The sequence below is a fragment of the Nanorana parkeri genome, unplaced genomic scaffold (genome assembly GCF_000935625.1).
Source record: "Nanorana parkeri isolate BGI_ZX_2015 unplaced genomic scaffold, ASM93562v1 scaffold21, whole genome shotgun sequence".
NCBI classification, from domain to species: Eukaryota; Metazoa; Chordata; class Amphibia; order Anura; family Dicroglossidae; genus Nanorana; species Nanorana parkeri.
Window position 1 is genome coordinate 3418347 of NW_017306289.1, and position 23632 is coordinate 3441978.

The following is a 23632-nucleotide window of genomic DNA, read 5'->3' on the forward strand; positions in this document are numbered from 1 at the left end:
TAAATGCCAAGTTTGCAAAATGTCCCAGGTTTTGAAGGTTTGATTATTAGATTTAAAATGCCCTACCATTTTGTATTATTTATTTATTACGTTCAATTCCTCAGTGAAAGCAAGAGCAATAACAGCATATTAAAGTGACATGTTTCGTGTCTCTCATGTTTAGTTTATTAATTTGTACTGAGATTGCAGTCCATCATAGGAGTGAGCTTGGAACGGTGACTACTTTACAACACACACAGGGACCATGGGGAACAAAAGTAGCCACCCTCCAGAAGGAAGGACAGTGTCGGCACCAATTCAGAGATCATTTGAGGATCTACAGCTGAGCGATACACAAATAAGATACATTTTTGTTAATAGTTAAGGTACTTGAATGTATTTTTATGATTTAATTCATGAGTTTAGTGTCACTTTAAGCTCCAGCAGATTCAGACTGTCTGCTCCCCAGACTCCAGAGCACTGTCTGTTTGCCCCACTTGCACTAAACTGCCATTGAGGGCAAGGTGTGAAACCTGGACTGACTAGAGGTCCCAGAAGGTGTAGAACAGGAATCTGGATTATACATAAACTCCATACAGGACTCTTTCTGGCTCTGTACAAGACCTGCTACACTTCTTATTTACTAAATCTTATTTTACATAAATTCACACAAGCCTTTTTAGGTATTTAAATTGCATGTAAACCCAAAATGTCTTTTTCATGTCTCACTGTTTACTACTATGTCTACTAGGTCACTGTGTCGCCCTCATGAAGGGATCCTGAGAGGCCCTGAAACCTTGGGTTTTTGATGCATGTGTAGCGCTCACCCCCGAAGGAGCCGCTGTGTATGAATTGAGATTCTCCTACCTGTTTGTTCCAGCCACCGGTCCCCTTTGTTCCGCAACAGCACACCGACACTCACGGACAGAATGGATTCAAGTCTTAGGGTCTTTTTGTAGATTTATTGGCAAAGGTCAACAGGAGAGAGGATTTGGGGTCTGTAGGATGCCCTGGCGGATTCTTCAAAGGACTGCTTTCGCCCCTAGCAACCGCTAAGGCCGATAGCACTGTGATCAACGCTTTTCTTCAACTAAATGAACACAAGGATTTAAGTGCTGGTGATCTTCAGTCTTATCAAGTTTGGATCTGCACGGCGCCATCTGTGATCATCACTGCAAGCACCATGACTATACTTTAGGGCCTGATCGCTGTAAGGAGTGCAGAGAATACACTTGGATACTTCACTGTATACAGTTTTTTTTTTTTTAAAGAAGAACTCTGGGCAATGCTTTTATTAACCATTGCAGTTGGGCTATACCTACACTGCAAGGGTTTACTGCTAATTTTTGTCTTTAAAAAAAAAAAGTTATACTCAATGTTTGGAGCTGGCTTGTCCTTCCAGCTTCTCTTCCCCTCTGCTGCAGTCTAAGGTCCCATAAATCATCACGTTCTATACACTGTGTTTAGAAACGATGCTAAGGAACATTGTTGCAGGCTGAGTAGGCCATTGGGCTGTATATTAGCTCTATCAAACAACGACATTTTGGTTGAACATGCCAGGCACGTGTCTTGTCTAACCATGTAACAACAACATCCTCTTAGCCCAGGTAATGGCTATAGGGAAAGGTTGGATATCTCAAATGAATTAAATATGTGTGTACCAAGTGGTGACCTATCCAAACTCCTTTAGAAAACATGCTTACTGAGTTAGAAACAGTCATTGCTGGATAGGTTTTAATGGGTTTTTTTCCCTTTATATGCTGTCAATAAAGAGAGCGATATGCCTAGAGTGCTCCTAGATTCTACTTTTACTTGGTTACCTGGCCAATGAAAGAGAATAGTCAGAGCCAAAACATGTCCCTTCATATATTCCATTGCAAACACTTGTTCCTGTGAAAACTGTCTAAAAGACGATTTTTATCACATTGGAAAGATATTCTCTTCCTGTACAGAGAAGGCACAAGGCAGGAAGTAAAGCAAAATCTCCCAAATGAGACACAGATGGCAAAAAGAAAAATAATGACAGCTGTTTTAAACTTCCCCTACTCTATCAAAAATGAAAACATGTTGGCATCAGATATACTTTAAAGACTTGCACCACTGAAAAGAAATGTTGCAGATAAGTGGTATACCGAGAGGTTGACTTACAGGCTCTACATATGGTGGGAATAACAACCTCAGAGACTCATCATATGGCGGGAATAACAACCTAAAGGAGACTTCTATATCTTAGTACCTGAGCTTCCACAGCCACAGCATTTGAGAAGCAAGATGCAAAATTGGATCCTTAAAGAGCAGGCCTGCCGGTACAGCTGGCGCTATGGAGCGTCTGTGAATCAGGTCTGAATACCAGCCCAATCTAGAACTACAAGAGTAACGGGAATTCCTTTTAACTTGATTCTTTAAAGAAACCAAGGAGCATACTACTCCAATGGGATTACTAACGTATCTGATGCATCTGCCGCTGGATACTTGGACCTCATGACAAATCTGACCACTCTCAAAGCTCACAAGAGGGTGAAAAGTATTGAAAATACATTAAAATGTTGAGGTTTATATGAGATTTTAGTGCTTGGGTGTACACCTACTTAACCACTTGCCGTCCGCCCGTTGTAAAAAACGGACGGACAGCACTGCTGCATTGGCGGGTTGACTTTTTTTCTGCTCACGCGCGCCCCCTAGCGGGCACGCACGGGCAGAAAAGACCCGACCAATGCAAACACCCGTTACCGGGTGTTTCACATATAGACGATCGGCGGCTCCATAGCCTGCCGATCGTCTATATGTGCTCGTTTTTTTGCCCCCCCCCCAAAAAAAGGGTATAAAATTAATTTCAGTACAGCGCTGCATGACGGAATAAATGTCAGTCAAAGTACCGCAGCGCTGAATAATGAAAAATGGCCTGGATGGGAAGGGGGTTTAACACCGCGGATGTCAACTGGTTAAAGCAGACCTTCACCCTGAACAACAATTTTGCTCCCCTTACATAAACATAAAAATCCCGCCTTTTTTTTATAATTCACCTTGCAGCCCAGGGACTAAAGGTGAGGCAGTGGCAGGTGAGACACCTCCAGCCTGCCCCCATCACGGTCACCAAGCCTGTGAGGAAACTGAGGAAAGGTGCCTCCCTGTCCCTCTCAACTGGCATCTAGATGAATGCCGCCAGTGGGTTTTTTCTTTTTTTTTTGGGCGGCTTGGACCAATGGAGCTTTGCTATTGGTCCGCACCATCAACAGAGCTCAAGCCTGTGACTCCAAGTCAGAGGCTTGTTGTAGCTCTGGCCTCACTATGTAAGGTTACACACAGCAGCAGGGCAGCCCGCTTCTGTGTAACCTAACATAGCTGTCAAAAGCATGATTAAGCACCTGCCTGTAATTAACTGGGGTCACTCCATCCATGACAGCTTACATAGGGGAGGCTTTCCTTGCTGTGTAACTTGTTATAAGCTGGTCTGAATGGAGAAAAAGCTGTCAGCATCAGACTTGGAGCTGACAGCTTTTTCTTCCATAATGGCAGATGAGGCTCTGCCTTACCTGCCTCCCCGTCCCTGTTACAGCCCGCCCGCTGAGTACTCCACCTGTACTCCACCTAATAACAGCAGCTTCTTAGCCCCCCTCCGCGTCCACCCCCCTTTCCCCCACACGGGGCCTTACCTTACTCCTACAGCAGCTCAGCTTCCTCATCTTTGGTGGCCAGGGGGCCGGGCTAAGTGGAGAGGGTCCTCTCCCAGCTGAAGAATGTGCTGCCTTGCGGTGCCTGCTCTGTCGGTAGCGGCTCCGCCAGGCAGAGAAGTGACAGGGACAGCCTCTCTATCCCCCCACAGCCGCCCGTAAATGCAGAGCAGCGGGGGAGGGAGCGGCGCTATCTGGAGGGGGGGGCATGAGGAAGCTTTCGGGGCCCCCCCAACAGGCGGAATTCCAGCTGTTGTGGAACTACATATCCCATGAAGCATTGCGAGATTCTCACAGTCACAGGCATGACTCCCAAAGACAGATGCATGATGGGATTTGTGGTTTCTGCAGACAAGCTATTTTTGCAGATAGGCCACGCAGCAGCAGGAATGCAATGGGAAAGGGGCAATTTTGCTAATATATGAACAGTGCCTTGCTGTGCTGGGGACCATGGAAAGGATTGGGCATGTTTTGGAAAATGTTTAGAAATGTGAATTAACACTTTAAAATATTGGAAATCTCATACAGAGACTTCTAAGGTACGTGTAATAATGCCCACAAGTCAACTGGCACTTGACATAACCTAATCCATATAAAGGGGTACTCAACTTATTACACTGCACTAGAAATCTATCAGAAAAGTGGCTGACCGTAGAAACTCTGCGCATGCAGGGGGGCCTACTTAGGCAGCGCGCACAACCGGCGGGTACCCGGGAGCGCGCACGATCTGTCACAAGGAGGCGCGCACCGGGACAGTAGCCGCAGCATCTCTCGTTCTCGGCAGGTGATGAAGCTGGCGCTTGCGTAGACGGTTGCCCTCCGCGGGAGAGTAATAACCAGACGCCCCACAACGGGGAGCATTAAAGGGCATCTTTTCAGAAATCGGGGGTCACCGCCTGAACATGAGGAGCGAGCGGGAAACGCCGCCATCCGTGCTGAGGGGCAACCGGGAGAACCGGAGCAGTGACCGAAAGATCAGGGAGGTTGAACTGGGTGGGACGGCGGGCACCATGAAGCAAAGGGAGGAGAGGAAGGCGGCTCTCAGCAAGGTGAGGTGACCGGGGGCCACCGTGTTCATGTGGGCATCGCTTTCATTGTGTACTACACAGTTGATGTACGCCGAGCTTCGCTGGGTACCAGCCTGTGATTGGACGGGGTGGTCACATGACCTGTCACCATCTTTCGTGTCCTGTGTGTATAAACATATACGTGCAGCCACAGCTGTTGTAGGTGATATTGGCTGCCCTGGGTATGTAGAACCCAAAGGAGCTCCTGTCCGGGTTTTTAACCCAACATGAACTACAGTATTTGTGTGCAGACAGGTTAATGAGGAGTATGTGTCCCTATGCTGGCCTTTTCTCAAGCCCTCTGGGTGTGTGTTACACATATGTGAGGCAGCACCATGGACAGCTACAGCACATATAGTAAAGACAACTTCATCAGCGGCAAATCTTCTCAAAACCCATCCTTACATTCATTCATTTGGTACACAGACACTAGTATTTAGTGGACTGGCCACCTTTTCAGTATTCCTTAAAGGGTTAGTTCACATTTGTAACCAAAAAAAATAGCCTGTGCAGTCCAGAAGCCCCAATAGGAACCAATAAACTAAGCAGCCTTAGGTACATCTGTCAGATACATCTGCCATACCTGTAGACCAGGGGTAGGCAACCTTGGCACTTCAGCTGTTGTAGACATCGGTGCTCCCACAGAAGCCTGTCTGAAAAACTCCCAATGTTCTGCATAACTCCATCATGTCCTGTTGCCAGGATGAGCCAATAGGATGAGAGGAGCAAGTGTAGTACTTGTTCAGAGTCCCGCACTTGCACAGTGCTCTTTACTGTTCACACGGCTGAGTTCAGCAGCTTCGACTGTAGAGTAGCACACTGCGCAGGCGTAAGGGTTTGAACAACAATGGCGCCCGCTCCTGTGATGCTGGGGGTGAGGGTCCAGCGTCTTGGACATCTTGGCAACAGGACAGAAAGGAGCTATGCAGAACATTGGGACTTTTTTCGGACAGACATTGTTGAGGTCCAAGCAAACTTTTTTATTAACCCTTGCAGTGGAGCTACCCTGCACTGCAAGGGTTAACTGCTTGTTTTTTGTCTAGGTGATGAAAAAAGTTATACTCACCTGAATCAGGAGGCAGCTTGCTCTTAGACTGGTCCTTGAAGCCTCCCTTCCCATCTACTCCAACGGTCTAAGGTCCTATAAATCATCACATCTATACCCTGTGTATAGATGTGAGGACACTGAGTAACATTCCTGTGCTGCAGCATAGGCTTCAGAGACTAGAGAATGAGGGAAGCAGCTCAGCGGTTCAGGTAAGTATAACATATTTTTGTAGACGAAAACAAGCACTGCAGGGGTTAAAAAAAGTCTTTTTTTTTTTTTACAAAGGTGAACTAACCCCTTAAAGCCCAACTTAGGGCACAAGAATAAAAAAAACTCTTGCAGTGATGCCCACTGCAAGGGTTATATGCTTGTTTTTGCCTAGGGGTAGAGGAATAAAGTATACTTACCTCATTACTCACTTAAAGGAGAACTATGACATGAGTGATTTCCACTCACCTCATAGTTCTAAGCCGACCTGTGACAATGAGACTGTCACAGGTCGGCTCAGTAGATCGGGAGGTGAGGGAACACATACCATGTTCCCTAACCTCTCGATCCTGTCACAGCTCTCTGCCGTGACAGGGGGAGGGGCTGGATTCCCCCCTCCCCGCTCCGATCTGCCAGCGCTGACTGGCGGAACGGACGGGGGAGGGGGCGGGTACAGCTGGCTCTGCCTCTAGATAGGCAGAGCCAGCTGTCACTCACGCAGCTAGGCGGATCCCGTCATCTAAGTCGGGATCCGCTCCAGGTGCGGCGTCTCAGTATACCGCGAGCTGTAGCTCGCGGTATACTGAGCTTAGGGTAACGGGAGGACGCTAGTTTGTGTCCTCCCGTTACCCCAAGGAGAACTATGGGGAAAAACACTGACCCCATAGTTCTCCTTTAAGTCATCTGTGTTTCTGGTCCCTGAAGCCACTTCCCTAATGCACTCTGGATACGTTTGGTTCCTGACATGCAATGCAGGACTAATAGGTCAGGGAGTCCTGGCTCAGTAAGTATAAAAGCCTGGGGTGGCAATTTGCCCTTTTTGGACAAAGTGACATTGTCACTTTGAAATTTTACTGCGTCTTTGGTGCAGTTACACATACAGTATTTTATAGTTTGCCCAACCTTAGCCACCCCTCCCAGCCTTTTACTTACCTCTCCAGGCCGAGGATCTCCCGGGGCATGCTGTTAAAGAGTGGTGAGGTATGGAGATTCTAATTGCAGCTGGTGAGTGCCCAAAGTATGCCAGTGAGTCTGTGGGAGCAGCCTATGTCCAGGCAGGATTGGCATGTTCCCCTGTCGCTACATCAGTGGTACACGTGGTGATCATGTACCCCAGCATAGGGATCCTATTACTGAACACTTACAGGGTTATTCACAGAAGGGTGAAGAGTTTGGGGAAGGCAGGAGAAGTGAACAATCTAGGACAACATAACTGATTTAGAGAAATTCTCCAATTCAGCTCACTTTCCAGTTCAGCTATGTTGTCCTAGATTGTTCCCTTCTCCAAACTCTTCACTCTGTTGTGATTAACCCTGTTAGTGTAATTTAGGACTGAACATTTATTCATAAAAACTCATGGCTGATTCTCTTTATCATTTTCACGATCAGAGTTTTTTAAAGCTTAGTTGCACAGACCTGGTTTAGCAGTGTTGATATGCGTCAGTTACCGTGACAACTTTGTGACTCATTTTTCTGATTGCCAGCAGGTCCCAAAGCTAGGAACACACACAGTTGCACAATTCTAGTTCTTTACTGCAAGCTTAGTTCTCACAGGTAGAGGCAGTTTACCTTTGGATAGTCAAATTTTGGTCAGAAAAGCAATAAACTAACAATACAGTTCTCATTCTTTAATTTCTTTTGCTGCTTAACTTTTTCAGAAGACATCGCTAAGTTATCATCAACCTATGCTTGCATATTTATATGATATTTATGGTATTTTGGTATTTCACCTAGGTGGTAATTCGTCGCCTTCCTCCCAGCATCAGTAAAGAACAACTAGAAGAGCAACTGCATCCTCTGCCTGCACATGATTATTTTGAATTTTGCACTGCTGATCCAAGGTATGCATTATATGAGTTAAAAGAACACTTATACTACCTCGGTTAAGTTGAGTTATTCTGCTGAGTTGTTGACAATGATTGAAGCAAAAAGAAATTAGAATGTCTGATATGTTAACTTTTTTGGCATGCTATATTTTCTCTTTTGTGTTAATATTGTAGTTGCTGTAATCTCAAATGATGACCTGCATCTGTTATAACCTAAACAACTGCACAAGTTAACCTTCTTTGATGTTGATGTAAACCTTAACTGAATGGCATTTAGTTTGCTAAAAGCTCCGTGTATCATTACCAATTGCCATTTTGTTCTTATAAACTACTTTTTGTTATTGTTCATTAATAGACTCAAGATTCACAGACAACTGGGTTACACTGTGACTTAGAGGAGGTATTAGATACTGGCAAAAAAAAAGTAATTGGCTAGCCAGGTATAACTCTTTCCACACATCATGGTCAGAACATTGCGGGTCCTGCCTAGAATGTCAATTTTGGGCACTCGGATTTGTTTGTGGCACTTTCCACTGTGTTAGTTAACACCAGAGTGCTCTTCAGGTCCAGAGCTGTGGTACAGCTTTTGATGTATTTGAAGACTTACTTGTGAGTATGCCCATGGATGGGGCGAAGTGACCTTCAGGCACTGGGCTTCTCTTTGTGACCCTATCCAGACCCTTGTGTACTGTATTAGTTGGTCTCAGAATGTCCTCCGAGTCCAGGACCATGGCAAGTCTCTACAGATCATTGGGTACTACTACATTACTTGTATTTCTAAGCACTACCATTACCCCTTGTTCTGTAAATTTCCACAGAAAGGGTTAATGCACTGGAGAATTCATTGTTGCTGCACTAGCTAAAAAAATGAAGATATCATATTGGTACTTATTGACGTGGTACAAGCCAGCTTAAAATTAGAACGGCCTGAGGCTGATACCACTCTGTAACTACTTTGGGATTCCTGAAAGGCTTCAAGACTCTTCCTGTATACAAAGACAGAAAAAAAACCGAAACAGCGCTCTCGGATGGGGAAGCCTAACTAACAAACATGTATGCAGCCCTGGAAACAGGAGGAGAACCTGTAGATGCAGATCAACAAAGGAACACGAAGGGCGCAACAGCAAACGCAACAATGGAGCACTAGCTGGTTGGACTGAAACATATAGCAGAGAATCAATGTAATGGTAAAGAATCAATGTAATAGCAGAGAATCAATGTAATGGCACTTACATGTGAATCCAGGGGTAAGGAGATGGGCGGCCTGTGTGGAGGATCGGGACCCTTGTGGTGTCTGTCCGAATCTAGTTGGTGTGCTGCCTGAGGAGGTTCATCCACCAGAGAGGAATACTGTGAACAGGGAGAGGGGACTCTGTCTGTAGTGCCGCTGAGAGAATGTAGGCTCTGGGCAGTGTGGGGGAGAACCAGGGGGGACCCAACGGTATCGAGTGCAGGCTGGGCTGCTGTGGCCGTGGCTGTGAATGTTGGTGCTCGGTCTTTGTCAGGTCTGCTGAGGACAGTGTACAGGAGTCGGTACGCGAGAGCAGCTGACTGGCGCCGGGTGGTCGGATCAGTGAAGGGATGGGGATGCTTTGGGTAGAGAAGAGCAAGAGAAGAGCTCCGCACAGGCCGCCCATCTCCTGATCCCTGGATTCACATGTAAGTGCCATTACATTGATTTTCTGCCATTACATTGATTTTCTGCCATTACATTGATTCTCTGCTATATATGTTTCAGTCCAACCAGCTAGTGCTCCATTGTTGTGTTTGCTGTTGCACCCTTCGTGTTCCTTTGTTAAGACTCTTCCTGTACATTCCTTACTTGAACCTGTTCTGTACGGAGACTGGACAAATCCTGAAACATATTCACTCCTCCAAAATGTTTTACTGAATAATATCCATTTAAAGAGGCTTTTATTAAGAAGTAGATATTCCCAACTGGGGATCAGGCTATATCCCACCCTATCTTATTTCCCTAATGAGTTTCCTGTCTGTAAATATGTGGAGAATTTCATAAAATACATTACTGGAGGAAAGAGTATTTGTCCCAGCAGAATAAGTCTAGGCCTTGCGTTTCTCTCAAGCTTCACTCCAAGGACAGACCCAAACCAGTCCCAGTTCAATCACAAAACCTGGGCCTCTGAACCTGCACGCAAGTCTTTTTTGTTATGAAGGGACACCCCCACTTTCAAAAGTGGGGGAAGTCTATTGGCCTTTGTGGACACTTGGGTAAGAGACGTAGTAGTGTCCATTGAGCCAGCGATTCATTGTCATTGTTTCAGGGTTGTTACTCAAACTTTTTTCAGGGTGCATCTGTGCCATTTTGGACCTAAAGATTTAAATATCTTCATTCGAGACCAAAACTGTTGCACTAATCCACCAGGTCTGTCATAGCCTCTCTCCATTAGGAAGATATGTGGACATCAAGGATGTGTACTTGCATGTCCCCATCTTTCCGGCACATCAACATTAGCTCTGTTTTGCTTGGGGCACACAACACTACCAGTTTGTAGTCCTTCCATTTGGTCTGTCTTCCATTTCCCGATTCTTCACCAAGGTATTACCACCAGTACTAGCCTTACTACATGCCCAGGGCATTCCCATTGTGAGATACTTAGACAGCCTCCTATTGAGGAAACAGTTGGCTTGAACTCTGTCCGACAATATGATGTAAGAGGTAGAAAGGATTCTAGCCTGGACAGAACTCCACATTCCAGCCTTGTCTGTCATTCACTACCTAGGCATGGACAACTGGTTGGCAGACTACCTCAGTCAGCAGCATCTGGGTGTGGTCCCTACACCCAAAGTGTTTTAGGACCTGTATTACTTGTGGGGGACACTAGATGTGCATCTGCTGGCCCCCAGGTTCAACAAAAAACTGGACAGAATTGCCTTCAGAAGCAGAGATCCTCTGGGGAAGCAATGGATGCTCTGGTGGTTCCATGGGATCAGTATTATTTTATCTATGCCTTTCTCCTATTTCAACAACTCTGTAGGATGGAAGGCATTCTGGTGAACCTTATTGTTCCGAACTTATCCAGGCGGATGTCTTTCTCTTGTATCTCAAGGATAGATTTGCCACCCTGCCTCACAGTCACTGGCTTTAGCACCATGGTTGTTGAAGCCAAGGTCTGGAGAGACAGGGGTCTCAATGAATCAGTGATTCCCAAGTTGTTAAACGCTACGGAGTCTATGTTCTCTTCTGCATGGTCTTTTAACGTACATGGAAAGCTTACTTTGCCAGATGCAAGGAAAAATGTAATCCTAGGAAATATTTTATGAGATGTATTCTCTATTCTGACCTTTCTGCGATCAAGTTTGGATGAGCATAAGGCCCTAAGTACCCTTTGAACCCATCAGGGATATTCCCCTTTCTCCTCTCACCCACACGGTAACCTTCTTTGTTGCCATCACCTGAGTGTGTCTCAGCTGACAACCCTATCCTGTATAGAACCCTATCTGGTCTTACACAAGAATAAGGTGGTGTTAAGACCTAAAACCTCCTTTCTTCCTAAAGTGGTTTCCTTTTTTTTAAATCTCAACCAAGACATTGTTCTTCCATCTCTCTGTCTGGCTCCAGAACATCAGACGGAAATTCCCCTTCACTGGTTGTAGTTTGTGCTTTACTGGTCTACCTCTCAATCACAGCTTCCATTAGGAAGGCTGACTCTGTTTTCGTCATTCAGGATGCTCAATCAAGGATAGGGGAATCAACGTCTCACTCCACCATTCTAAGGTGGCTTGGACAGATCTTTGTCAAAGCGTATGATCTTAAGGACAAGGTATCACCTTTTCCTGTAAAAACACTCTACTAGGTCAGTGCTTCTTGGGCTTTTTGACATCTGGCAACTGTTTCCCATATGTACAATGCTGCCACCTGGTCTTCTGTTCATATATTTTCTAAGGTTTTTTTTTACCAGATTGTAGTTGAATAACTAATTTCTGTGTCTCCTTATTATCAAGAAAGAAAACAGGATGTTTGTACTTATTGTAAAATCCGATTTTTGGAGTTCAATAAGGGACACAGGTCCCTCACTTCTGTGTTTATTATCCACTCCTAATACTGCTTTTCTACAAAAGTGAAGCATGATGGGAATTGGGGGGAGGGGTGGGAGTGGCTTTTGTGTTTTCCAGTGTCCAGTTGTTTTTGTAGGTGGCAGTATAACCCAATTAGATGTAAGTAACTGAATCCTGTGTCCCTTGATGAACTCCAAGAAACAAATGTTATGGTAGTTATAAAAATCCTGTTGTTTTTACTAGGGATGCACCAATACTTACACCGTTCACAGGAAGGCTGCTGAGGTCCCCAGCAAGGTCCTGGCAGCCTTCCTGTGAATCACTGAGCCTGCTTACAGCGCTGGCCACAAATCTCCTCCTCCGTCCTGTGAAACCCCGCTGCCCGTACCTGCCCGCGAGGCCGACTATGACCCCTGGTGAAACCCCACACAGCCTCCTGAGACCAACACAGCCTCCTGAGACCCCACACAGCCTCTTGAGACCCACACACAGCCTCCTGGGAACTCGTACAGCCTCCTGAAACCCCAAAGAGCCTCCTGAGACCCTACACAGCCCTCCTGATACCCTATACGGCCCTCCTAAGACCCCGCACAGCTCTCCTGAGACCTCGCACAGCGACCGGAGACCCTCAGCTGGAGACATCAGGCCGGCACAGAGTATGTAGCTTCATATTATTCTGCATTAATGTATCATGCATTGCTGGGATTTGTAGTGCTCTGTAGCCAGTTTCTATTTGGAATTGCTGTATAATGTATTGCTGGGATTTGTAGTCCTCTATGGCTGATGGTATTATTCTGCGTTGCTGTATAATGTACTGCTGGGATTTGTAGTCCTCTATAGCTGGTGGTAGTCTGCATTGCTGTATAATGTATTGCTGAGATTTGTAGCATCTCTACAGCTTGGAGTCAGTGGCAGAGCTACAAAGGTTGCAGAGTTTGCAGCTGTGACTGGCCTCTGGCACTTCACTACTGTCCCATTGGTCTGAATTGCTTTAGAAAAACTGTCACATGTTACCAAAAAAAGGTATCGTAATTGGTATTGGCGAGTACTTGAGGAAAAGTATCGGTACTCGATCTGGAAAAAATGGTATCGCTGCATCTCTAGTTTTACCCTTTTTCATCCACAGATTTGCACGTATGGCAGTTTCACATCTCCCTGCAAGGAGATTTACCAGCAAGTTTAACCTCCCTGGCGGTAATCCCGAGTGTGGCTTGGGGTTAAATTTCAGTACCAAGAGCGCTAAACCCCGAGCCACACTCAGGATTGCGCAAAAGTGTCACTTACCTTGTCCCTGCGAGCCCGCGGTGTCCTCTGCTGTGTTCGCCCGGCCGATGACGGCATTCAGTTTCATTTTCGGGCGTCACAGCGGAGGGCAGGGCCAGCGGGAAATTCAAAAGTGAAAACATGACATTTACACAGAATACGCACAATACAATGTAATATGCTATAATTACATATATTTATCAAACTATTTCACTTCAGTTTTGTCCCTAGAGCTTTGTCCAGTGCCCTGCCTGCACTTTTACTGTTCTCTATTGACTGCTGTACGGATCAGGCATCGCCCCCAGAATTCCCATTTATTGGACCATTTTTTTTATTATTATATTATAATTTGTTATAATTATTTATTATATTATAATTTTTTATAATTATTTATTATATTATAATTTATGATTTCGTGTTTCAAACTTTATCATACCCGGGATGTCTACTGGGCTCTTGTTTGGACAGATTTAGGTGAGCTAAGATTTACTAAGAATTACAGGCCTACAATATAAAACAACAAATGTCCATGAAAAACAATGTACCGCTTTGGCATCCTAAAAGCCTCCATAATCATACCGCCAGGGAGGTTAAAAAGACTTTTGAACAAGAAGCTACCACAAACTGCTATTCTATATTGCCTCCAGGGGCTCAGAAAAGGCAATTTTTACTTTGATTCTGTGACCTAAAAGCCTCCATAATCATACCGCCAGGGAGGTTAAAAAGACTTTTGAACAAGAAGCTACCACAAACTGCTATTCTATATTGCCTCCAGGGGCTCAGAAAAGGCAATTTTTACTTTGATTCTGTGATACTTGTCTTTTTGTTTCTCATTTTCTGATTTTTCTTCATGTTTTTTTCTTTTTCAGTTTATACCCACATCTCTTTTCTAGAGCCTATATTAATTTTAGAAATCCAGATGACATCCTCCTGTTTAGAGACAGGTTTGATGGATTTATCTTTATTGACAACAAAGGTGAGAATACTTGCTTAAATTCTTGCTTAACCTTAAATTACTTTCGTTATCATTCCAGCATGATTATACAGTACATTCTATGTAAGATTTTACAGAAAAGTTTGTCTCTTGTTTGTTCACATGGGTTGTTAGCTGTATTTGTATCTGTACATGACAAGCTGAAAACTACATTGCATTTAAAGGGTAGTAGGAACAACATTTCTTTGTTTACAGGTATCCAGACCACATGTGATTAGCACTTCAGCAAAAGGTTATGAGAAATGTTTTACCTTAAAGGAGAACTATGAGGTGAGTGCTTTTCACTCACCTCATAGTTCTAGCTGACCTGTGACAATGAGACTATCACAGGTCGGCTCAGTAGATCGGGAGGTGAGCGAACACATACCGGCGTTCGCTCACTTCTCGATCCTGTCACGGCTCTCTGCCGTGACAGGGGAGGGGCTGGATTCCCCCCTCCCGCTCCGATCCTCCAGCGCTGACTGGCGGAACGGACGGGGAGGGGGCGGGTACAGCTGGCTCTGCCTCTAGATAGGCAGAGCCAGCTGTCACTCACGCAGCTGGGCGGATCCAGACATAATTGTCGGGATCCGCTCCGGCTGCGGCGTCTCAGTATACTGCGAGCAGTAGCTTGCGGTATGCTGAGCTTAGGGTGACGGGAGGACGCTAGTTTGTGTCCTCCCGTTACCCTAAGGAGAACTATGGGGAAAAGCCCTAACCCCATAGTTCTCCTTTAATTTGTACTTAGTTTCAAAATATGTTTGTGAAATTAAGTTTGAATTATGCACAAATGTAAAACAGCCTAAGATGGAAATCTTCCCTACAGTGTTACAGACAGAAACCTGACAGAAAAATTTACTTTTAACAACTCTATTAAAAAATGTGTACTCACTGTAAAATCCCTCTCTTGGAGTTAATTGAGGAACACATGATCCAATGTGGTACCTTGAGTTATATAGCACCATCTACAAGAGGTGCTATATGATCAAAAATGATCAAGAGCCAGGTGCTCCCTGAAGACACAAGACATAAGAGCAAGTAGTTCCATCACAATATTTCATTAGAGACAGTGAAACTCATCGAAAACGTCTTGAAAATGCTCCATTTCCTTTGTCAGCAGTTAACTATCACCTGCCTTCGTTAGGAGAAACTGAGCTGTCTTAATTTTGTGCATAAATACACACTTTACCTTGAAACATATAGATGAGTCAGCCACAAAATGCACATGATGTATGTACAGTTAACACATGACAATTCACAAGTCAAACTTTTCTAGGTCCACATCGCGCATGCAAAAAAAAACTCCTATCTGTCATCATCAGAGTAATTACAAAGTTGGGATGTGAAACTATGCCCTAAGTCATGCAAACGTATTTCTCCCTTGAGTGTATCAGGCCGTATCTGTCAATCCAGAATGATTAAACATATCTTGGTGACCTACCCAGTCTTCTTTGCAATTGCAAGGCTCATACTTGACATTATTAGTCATACACATGTAAACTACAACCATGAAAACATGTGACAGCAAGCAAGTAAACATTTGACAAAAATTTATTTGAGGTAAATTTTACAATAATAAATCAAATGAGTAAATACTGGAAAAAAACGAGTTTACCCACAAAGATACCTGCACTATAGAAGCTATGCCAAAAAAGGCAATCACAGGGCAAAGTATTGGTTACCAGTGTTGTTTGTAGGCTCTCTGCAGCTGATTGTTTCCCCGTTGCTGGCTTAGCATGCCTTTTTCTGCATTGTGTCTATCGCTATAAAGGAGGCCGTTCTGGCAAAGGCGAGGCTTTATTTCCTCTTATTAGAACTGCCCTACTGGTGATCTGATGACTGGTGGAGTAATATTAAAAATACAGCAAGAGAGGAGGAGAAACACTGATCCACAGAATGGATAAGGCAGGGAGATGCTTGAATTACAGGTCCTGAGGTACAGCTTCCTTTCCAGCAAGGAGATAGGAGTTAGCAGCACAGTAGTGACATCACCAAATCTCACTCCAAATGTCATGAGACTAGAATACAGAAGCAGCAGTGCCTTGGGTACAGCTATGGCTTAAAGCACAGGTGTGCCTAGGCACAGTCACGTCAGGGAGTGCACCGTTATTTTTCAGGAGACAAATGATAAATCTTTCTGGGTTCTTCTTAGGCTCAATAAACATTTCTAGATATTCCCTATATGAAAACAGAACTTCACTTTCTAAAGCAGTTATACGTTTTAAATTAATCAGTTGGCCTGCATTAATTTATTTATATTATTATTTATAAATATTATTTCTTTATTACAGGTGTTTAAATTGAGGATAAATTGCTCTCATAGTTGATCTATACTATGCACATGAAATACCAATTCTTCCATGTCTTTTATGACTGTAGGTGTGGCAGTAAACAAACATAATGTAAACGACTGTCCTTATAAGACTGCAATTCATTCCCTCAGGTCAGGAGTATCCTGCCGTGGTTGAATATGCACCTTTTCAGAAAATTTCCAAAAAGAAACTGAAGAAAAAAGACACAAAGGCTGGAAGTATTTCTGAAGGCAAGTAGTATTGTAGAATTGGCTCCGTTTTTTACATATAAACAGCTACTTTTATAGGTTCACATTTGTAAGCTCCATACTTTTCTCACACTAACCCCCACCTTTTGCTATTCTGCTTGCTTTATGTTTACATTGTGTGTTCTGTAAGCATGCTATACATTATTGCTGAAAATTATACAGAGCTTACTTAGAGAAGAAGATCACTACATCACAAAGTCTAATAATAATTTACAATATATTTTGATATATAGTTTCCTGTTCTGTGAGTGCTTGGCAAAATGATTATCTAAGACTTCACACAGCTTTCAGAAGGTAGTCAGATGTGCATGCATTATTTGACCACTCTTGGACATTCCCATTCTGCAGAGCGTTCCTAAACATAAACGTTTTGGACAAATGCTTAGTTAGTGAGTTTAGGATAGAACAGTTGCTGGCATATGCTGCTGCCTGAATCTATCCGTTATCTCTCGTTAATGGATTGCTTTAACATGAACCTTTGCATTGCCCATGCAGGGCAAAGTAGCACACTCGCCTAAATGCCACCTCCCTTCACCATATACTCACTTTCCTTTCATTCCCCTGCCACTCCATTCAGCAGCTAGATGGGTAAAGCACATGTTCACTTGAATCTGCAGGAACTGTTCCTTCAGAAATTAATTTTAAAACCTTATTTCCACTATTTATGTTAAAAAAAAAAAAAAGATATTATTATTATTATTACAAATAGTTTGGAAATCCCTAGAAATATGAATTGAAAAATAGGTGTGTAATATCTAAATTGCCTTGGCTTCCTAAAATAAGCTAACTTGCTATTCTCTGCTTCCAATGATGATAACGATACAACGGTTAAATGTAACAAATTACATTTACAAATGGTAGTAGCAATGGTGAGATAACATTAAAGGGTAATTGTACTCAAATCTAATATTTCAATTTTTGTTAGATACTAGAGGGTTAAACTACCAGTCAATTTCTTATATCTTTCAAGGACTTCATTGGTGAGATCTTAGTGCTTCACGTGCTGGGTCTGCACACCTGTTGTATCTTTTATCTATTTTATTTTATGGTGAATGCAATAAATGATGCACAGATGAGCAGAAACACCCCAAACCTGAGGGTATACAGGCAAGTAGATCTCACTGTATGAGTATCAGAGTCATATAAGCCTACCAATGCTCTACCTTTACTAAAATATCACTTTCGGTGGACTGATCATTTATGTATTGACATTCAGACATATTGATAACCAAAGCATTACTGTCCATTTTCTTTTTTCATGGACTTGCTGTTTTATATCATAACATAAGTTGTTTGGTTTTTCTTTTGTAGATCTAGAGTACAAGAAGTTTTTGGAGAACTATTGTGCAGATGAGGAAAAAATCTGTGCAAACCCAGAGACCCTTCTGGGAGAAATTGAAGCAAAAACAAAGGAGCTCATTGGTCTGTTCTGCATGTGTACAGTGTCCTCTAGCATTATCTTTTTGTTGATAGATTGTGAGCAACTGTTAAAGGAATTTTGTACTTTAAGCTGTATTTCCCATTTTGCAGTCAAATTTGATAAAACCTCACTATGTGTTTGTTATGTGTCCTCATTCACAAAGCATAACTAAAAAAAAATATTTTAAACATTTCTTACCTTTTAGATGTTTTTATAGCAGGCCTTTGGGTAGACTGCAAGCTTCTCTGAGCAATTTCAGAGAGTCTTCTGTCCCCATACAAAGACTGGGGACACACTAGATTTCCCCTCATTAACATACAATGCTTCTCGATCTTTAACACTTTATTCGGACATCCGTTTTTTTTTTTGCATATATCTACTGCTAGCAAGCAGTAGATATATGCAAAAAGTTTTTTTGTTTTTTTAAAGCGCTTTAAAAGCGGTTTAAACGTACCCCGTCTTCACCACGCGCTCCCGTCCGAAAATGCTCGGGTGGCCGCAGAGCATCTTGGGGCGGGCGCATGCGCAGTTCGGATTTTTGGCCGGGAGACGAGGAGAGACGCAAGGTAAGTCTATGGACGCGTGCACCCGCATGCAGACACCGTGGGACAGGAAGTGCAGGAAGGACAGAGGAGTCAGCGCTGGATCGGAGACCCGCAGCAGCGCTGGAGAGAAGGCTGAAAAGGACAGGTAAGAAGAAGAAGATCGGATTAAGAGACATCATTTAAGGTAAGTGCTTTCATTAACAGTGGGGGTAGGGAAAAAAGTTTTTGACTTTAATATCACTTTAAGTTTACAGCTGATAATGAGATTTGCCATTTCTTACCTTTTAGATGTTTTTAGAGCAGGCCTTTGGGTAGACTGCAAGCTTCTCTGAGCAATTTCACACAGTCTGTCCCCATACAAAGACTGGGGGGTCACTAGATTTCCCCTCATTAATATACAATGCTTCTAGATCATTAACACTTTATTCGGACATACATTGTTTAAATTAAGTTTACAGCTGATAATGAGATCTGCCAGCACAATACAGACAGGGTTAATCATGGTAAATTGCATAGAAGAGGAAAGTTCAGTTTTGGAGTTTTCACAAAAGAGCAAGTGAAATGTAAGCAGCATTTTTGTTTAAGTTATGCTGTGTGAATGTGAACATGTAGTTTATATAAAGTGGATGTTATGCCAATTTGGCTGCAAAAGCGGAAATATACACTTTAAACTAAAAGTGGAGTGCTTCAAAGCAGATTGAAGGTTATCCCTACCAGTGGCGGACCTAATAACCAGAGGGCCCTGGTGCAAGATTTTTATCTTGGGCCCCCCTCCCAAGACAGGGGGGGCCCGGGAGTGGATCACACTGGCCCCCGATCACACTGGCCTCCGGTGTTCTAACACTGGGACCCTGCACTGCCCCATATTCCACCGGGGGAGTGCCTCAGACCCCGGTGCACCAGCGGTATTTCCGCCCCTGATCCCTACCTATAGCCCTCTTGATTTGAGACGGCCAATGGCTACAATTTCATATTTGGCCCACAGCACTCTCAGATTTGAATGGATAGACTTAGTCCCTCAAGGCATTGTAACCCACAATGGGAGCAGCATTCCTCTTTTTCAAATAATAAGTATGGGGGTAGAGACTCATTGGGAATTTGAAAGGGCAGTTTTTCCTATACAATAGATCCAGAAATATGCAAGTAAAATTGTATACAAATCTTCACTTTACTTGTAAAAGTAGAGCTTACTACCCCTAGCTTGCTACCCCATTGGTCCTTTAATGTAGTGAAGGGGGGGGGGGGGGGGGGGTTTACTTTTTAAAGCTGAGATTTGCATGTATGTTTAGCTGTCTATTTCTCTACTGATAATTTGGACATACAGTTTACACTGAAGGTATCCTCTTCTTACGGCTTCTTTTCATCATATGCTCTGTTTGAATCTGGTTAGTAACAACCTTCTTTCCTGGAAAAAATATATAGGCTGTCATTGCTGGCCTTTCATTTCTAAAAAAGATAGTTGTATGACTGTCATGCTTATCTTCTAGTTTTCATACCTTTTGGGTTAGTGACCTGGTTGCGTGTGCAGATCAGGAGTTCTTTCTTCAGCTGCTGCATGCATGCTTTGGGTGAATGACTCAAAAAGGATCAAAGCTGGAAGGAGGTAAGCAATTGCAGCTTACATATTTCTCCTGCTACAGACTTCCTATAAAGCGACTCTGTCATTGGGTTAAACACTAAAAAAGAAACACCTCCCTGCGTAATGATCAGTTAATACATACCCACACCACCCGTGCCTCCATCCATGCGGCTGATGTTTGCTCTCGTCAAGTGCTAAACTTGTCAGATGCCTGGTCCCCCGGTGCACTCTGGTTTTTTTCAGCCGACACCCATGTCTCTATTGTGTATGGGAGTGATGTAGGGGCCAGCAGAAAGAACCACAGCGGGGGACCAGGCATTCAGTACACCCGAAAGTGTGTTGTATGCTAAAGATTCTTCAGCAACCTTAGGTCTTCAATCGATCAAAGATCTGCGTGGATGGTGGGACAGGTAGGTATTAACTATTTTCTTTGTGAGGAGGCATTTATAAAATTAATCTAGTGATAGAATTACTTAAAAATGCTCATGGAACGCATCTTTGTGTGCTGTGCTAGTTTTATTAAAGTTGTTGTACATGTGCCTTTTAACATGTAATACATGTGTATGGTATGTCTCACCACTAAGATACACAATTACAGTAGTTTAACATAACCTGAAATAATGTGTCTTTTTGTAACCCTGCGAGTTCCTGAAATGCCCCCTTTATTGCCATCCCAACACTCTGCCCATTTAGATAGGTAATTTATATTAAGCACATTGCTCTGTCCAAAAAAGCCTTCAAGCCCAAAGAAGCAGACACATGCACAGCATGTTTCCCTTAATGCTTGCAACTAGGGATGAGCAGATCTGCAATCTGTTCGCATATTTTGTGTTGAACCACACTGTAGTCTACAGGAGGGGACTCTTGTTATTCAATTCAGACTGTTTGTAGGGCTAATAAGCTAACTAGTGGTAAACAAAGGGCATGTGATCTAATTAGATCTAATTGTCACTAATAATGCAGAGTTAATCGAGGATATTGTAATTGGGGAGTCATTGGGTAATAGTGATCACAATGTGATTACTTTTAATATTGAACACAGAAAAGGGAAGTGAAAGGCACTGCCATGGGGGACATGTTTCAATGACAGCCTTTAAAATAAAAATGAAAAAATAATTATGTCTCCCTACACACAATTGTCAGTGGTCCCTAACAGATCCAACACACAGTGGCAATGTGGCTGCTGTGAGCTCACCTTTTTATAGAAAGAGGACTTTTCCATCACTTAAAATTATTGTTCCTAATTTCTGGCTGCAAACCTGCAAAGTTAATGGCCAAAGGTTAGCAATTTGCAAACTTTGCAAATCCTAGGAATTCACTGCAAACTCATGGTAGTGGCAAACCTGAACTTCATCCCTACATTTAAATGGTAACTGACAATAGACTAGGCATATACATGTGACAAAGTGGAGCTACACCTAAATTCTGAGCCCTGCTGTGATGATCTAAATGTAAAAAATGGTACGCTTTACACACCTTGGAAAATGCTGTCATGAGTTGGAAGAAATAGATATATGTGAATGTATACATAAATGTTAGGGATGCACAGATACTTTTCGAGTACCAGTGCAGATACTTGGCATTTTCATGAAAACTACCAGGGTTGCAGCGGTTGCAGCCGGGACCTGGCTCTGGCCCTCCACCACTGTCTTGAAATCATTAGTCTGTATTGTTTTAGAAAAACTGTCACATGACAATAAACAAAAATGTATCAGTACTCGTACTTGGAAGTACTCGGCAAGTACCAGTACTCGTACTCGCAAAACTGGTATCTGTGCATCCCTTTATTTATATTTATAAAAACAAAATCGTACATTAAAACCGAGATGTACAAATCCCAGGAGCTCCGTGTGCTCCTTACAAATGACAGCTACCTCCTAATTTTTGAATTTTTCTCTAGTCTAGTCTTGGAGCTCAAAAGTATCGGTACATGTACTCGTACTTGTACCGAGTACTGTACTTGGTATCTGTGCAACCCTAATAAATGTTGTCATGTGTTTTCACCTACACCATTCTGATTTACAGCACGAAGAACGACTCCACTCCTTGAGTATATTAAAAACCGAAAGCTGGAAAAACAGGTGAGACAGACCTTAAACAACATTGCTGAGTCGAGGATAATTTCTTTTAAGACTTAACAGCAACAGTTGAATTAAATTGTGTTTCAGAAAATGAGAGAAGAAAAAAGAGAAGAGAGGAGGAGACGTGAGTTGGAAAAAAAGCGTTTAAGGGAAGAAGAAAAGAGAAAAAGGAGAGAAGAAGAAAGGCGTAAAAGAAAGGAGGCAGACAAGCAGAAGAAGCTGTGTGAAAAAGAAATTAGGATCAAGGTGAATATAACAATGCAATTATAAATTGTATGTACCAATTTCTGAAATGTAGTTGAAGGATTTCATTATGACAAACCAAGAATTGTGTTCTAGGCACCCAACAAGAGTGCTGTCTTAAGGAATGTCTGCTGATAAAGAACAGAAAATGGGTATGCTGTCCATACAATAACCCAAAAAAAAAGAATGACCTTTCTCTATGGTTTCTAGCAGAAGGGTTTATTTAACAAATCATAATAATGCTTCTGAACTGACCTGCACGATCACCGTTGTGTAGTAAAAAATATGCTCATTCCTTTAAAAATATTTCTGATTATAGCTTCTAAAGAAACCCGAGAAGGGTGATGAAGTCATCAGTGAGAAACAAAATGAGAAAATAGAAGGAACTGAAGTGGAAGAAACAAAATGGGAAAAGTCTCCTTCTGGATCTACTAAGAGTCGAGCCTTTGAAAGCTTTGCCAAGGACTTTAAAGAAAAGTAAGGGCTGGTTATTTCACCTTTTGGATCTTTCACAACAGTTTGTTGTAGGAAGATGTGTTCTGACTACAGTGCTTGGTTTTGGTTTCTTAAACTGCCATATTTGTTTTGGGTGTGAGAGTAATGGCATACAGGAAACTGATAGTTACTGTATACCAAACATGTTGTGTGGAGCGACGTTTACCACACTTCAAGTCATAAGCTTACTTTAACCTTAATGATTACTTTTTGTGGTACGAATATTACTTTCACAATGTATTTGCCAATCCTATCACTCATCCTCAGTGGCGTCACTACAGGGGGCAAGGGGGGGCAATTGCCCCCCCTAGGTTACTGCTTGCCCCCCGGTGTGCCCCCCCGCCAGGGCCGGACTGGCCATAGGGCATGTCGGGCCGAACACAATCAGCCTGATTGTGTTCAGCCCGCACGGCCGCTATGCCGGATGCAGTGGCTTAACATAAGCCCCTTCCGTGGACTATGGGGCAGTGCAGGGTCCCGGTGTTAGAACACCGGGTCCCGCACTGCCGACTAAGTAAGGGGGCGGCCTCTCCTATCCCGACCGCGTCCCTAGTAACAGGCGGCGGGAGAGGAGAAGTGAGTCACACGCCCGCCTCCTGCAGTTAACACAGAGTCTGGCTGCGATCCTGCACCGCTGGGTGGGTGAGTCAGAGCCGCG

At 43.4% G+C, this 23632-nt stretch overlaps 1 protein-coding gene across 4 annotated transcripts in view; it reads left to right on the forward strand.

Annotated features, from left to right (window-relative positions):
* Window positions 1-4349: 4349 nt before the first annotated feature.
* The window catches only part of UPF3A (UPF3 regulator of nonsense transcripts homolog A (yeast)), a 27312-nt gene continuing 8029 nt past the window's right edge, over window positions 4350-23632 (forward strand). For 2 of the 4 annotated variants that reach the window (XM_018563160.1, XM_018563168.1), the window contains exons 1-8: window positions 4350-4699; window positions 7707-7813; window positions 13948-14054; window positions 16495-16593; window positions 17923-18033; window positions 22181-22236; window positions 22324-22482; window positions 22799-22956. In XM_018563160.1, coding sequence (XP_018418662.1) covers window positions 4553-4699; window positions 7707-7813; window positions 13948-14054; window positions 16495-16593; window positions 17923-18033; window positions 22181-22236; window positions 22324-22482; window positions 22799-22956 — 944 coding nt within the window. In that variant the 5' untranslated portion in view covers window positions 4350-4552. The remainder of the gene's footprint in view (window positions 4700-7706; window positions 7814-13947; window positions 14055-16494; window positions 16594-17922; window positions 18034-22180; window positions 22237-22323; window positions 22483-22798; window positions 22957-23632) is intronic. The other 2 variants (XM_018563176.1, XM_018563183.1) reach the window with 1 other exon arrangement.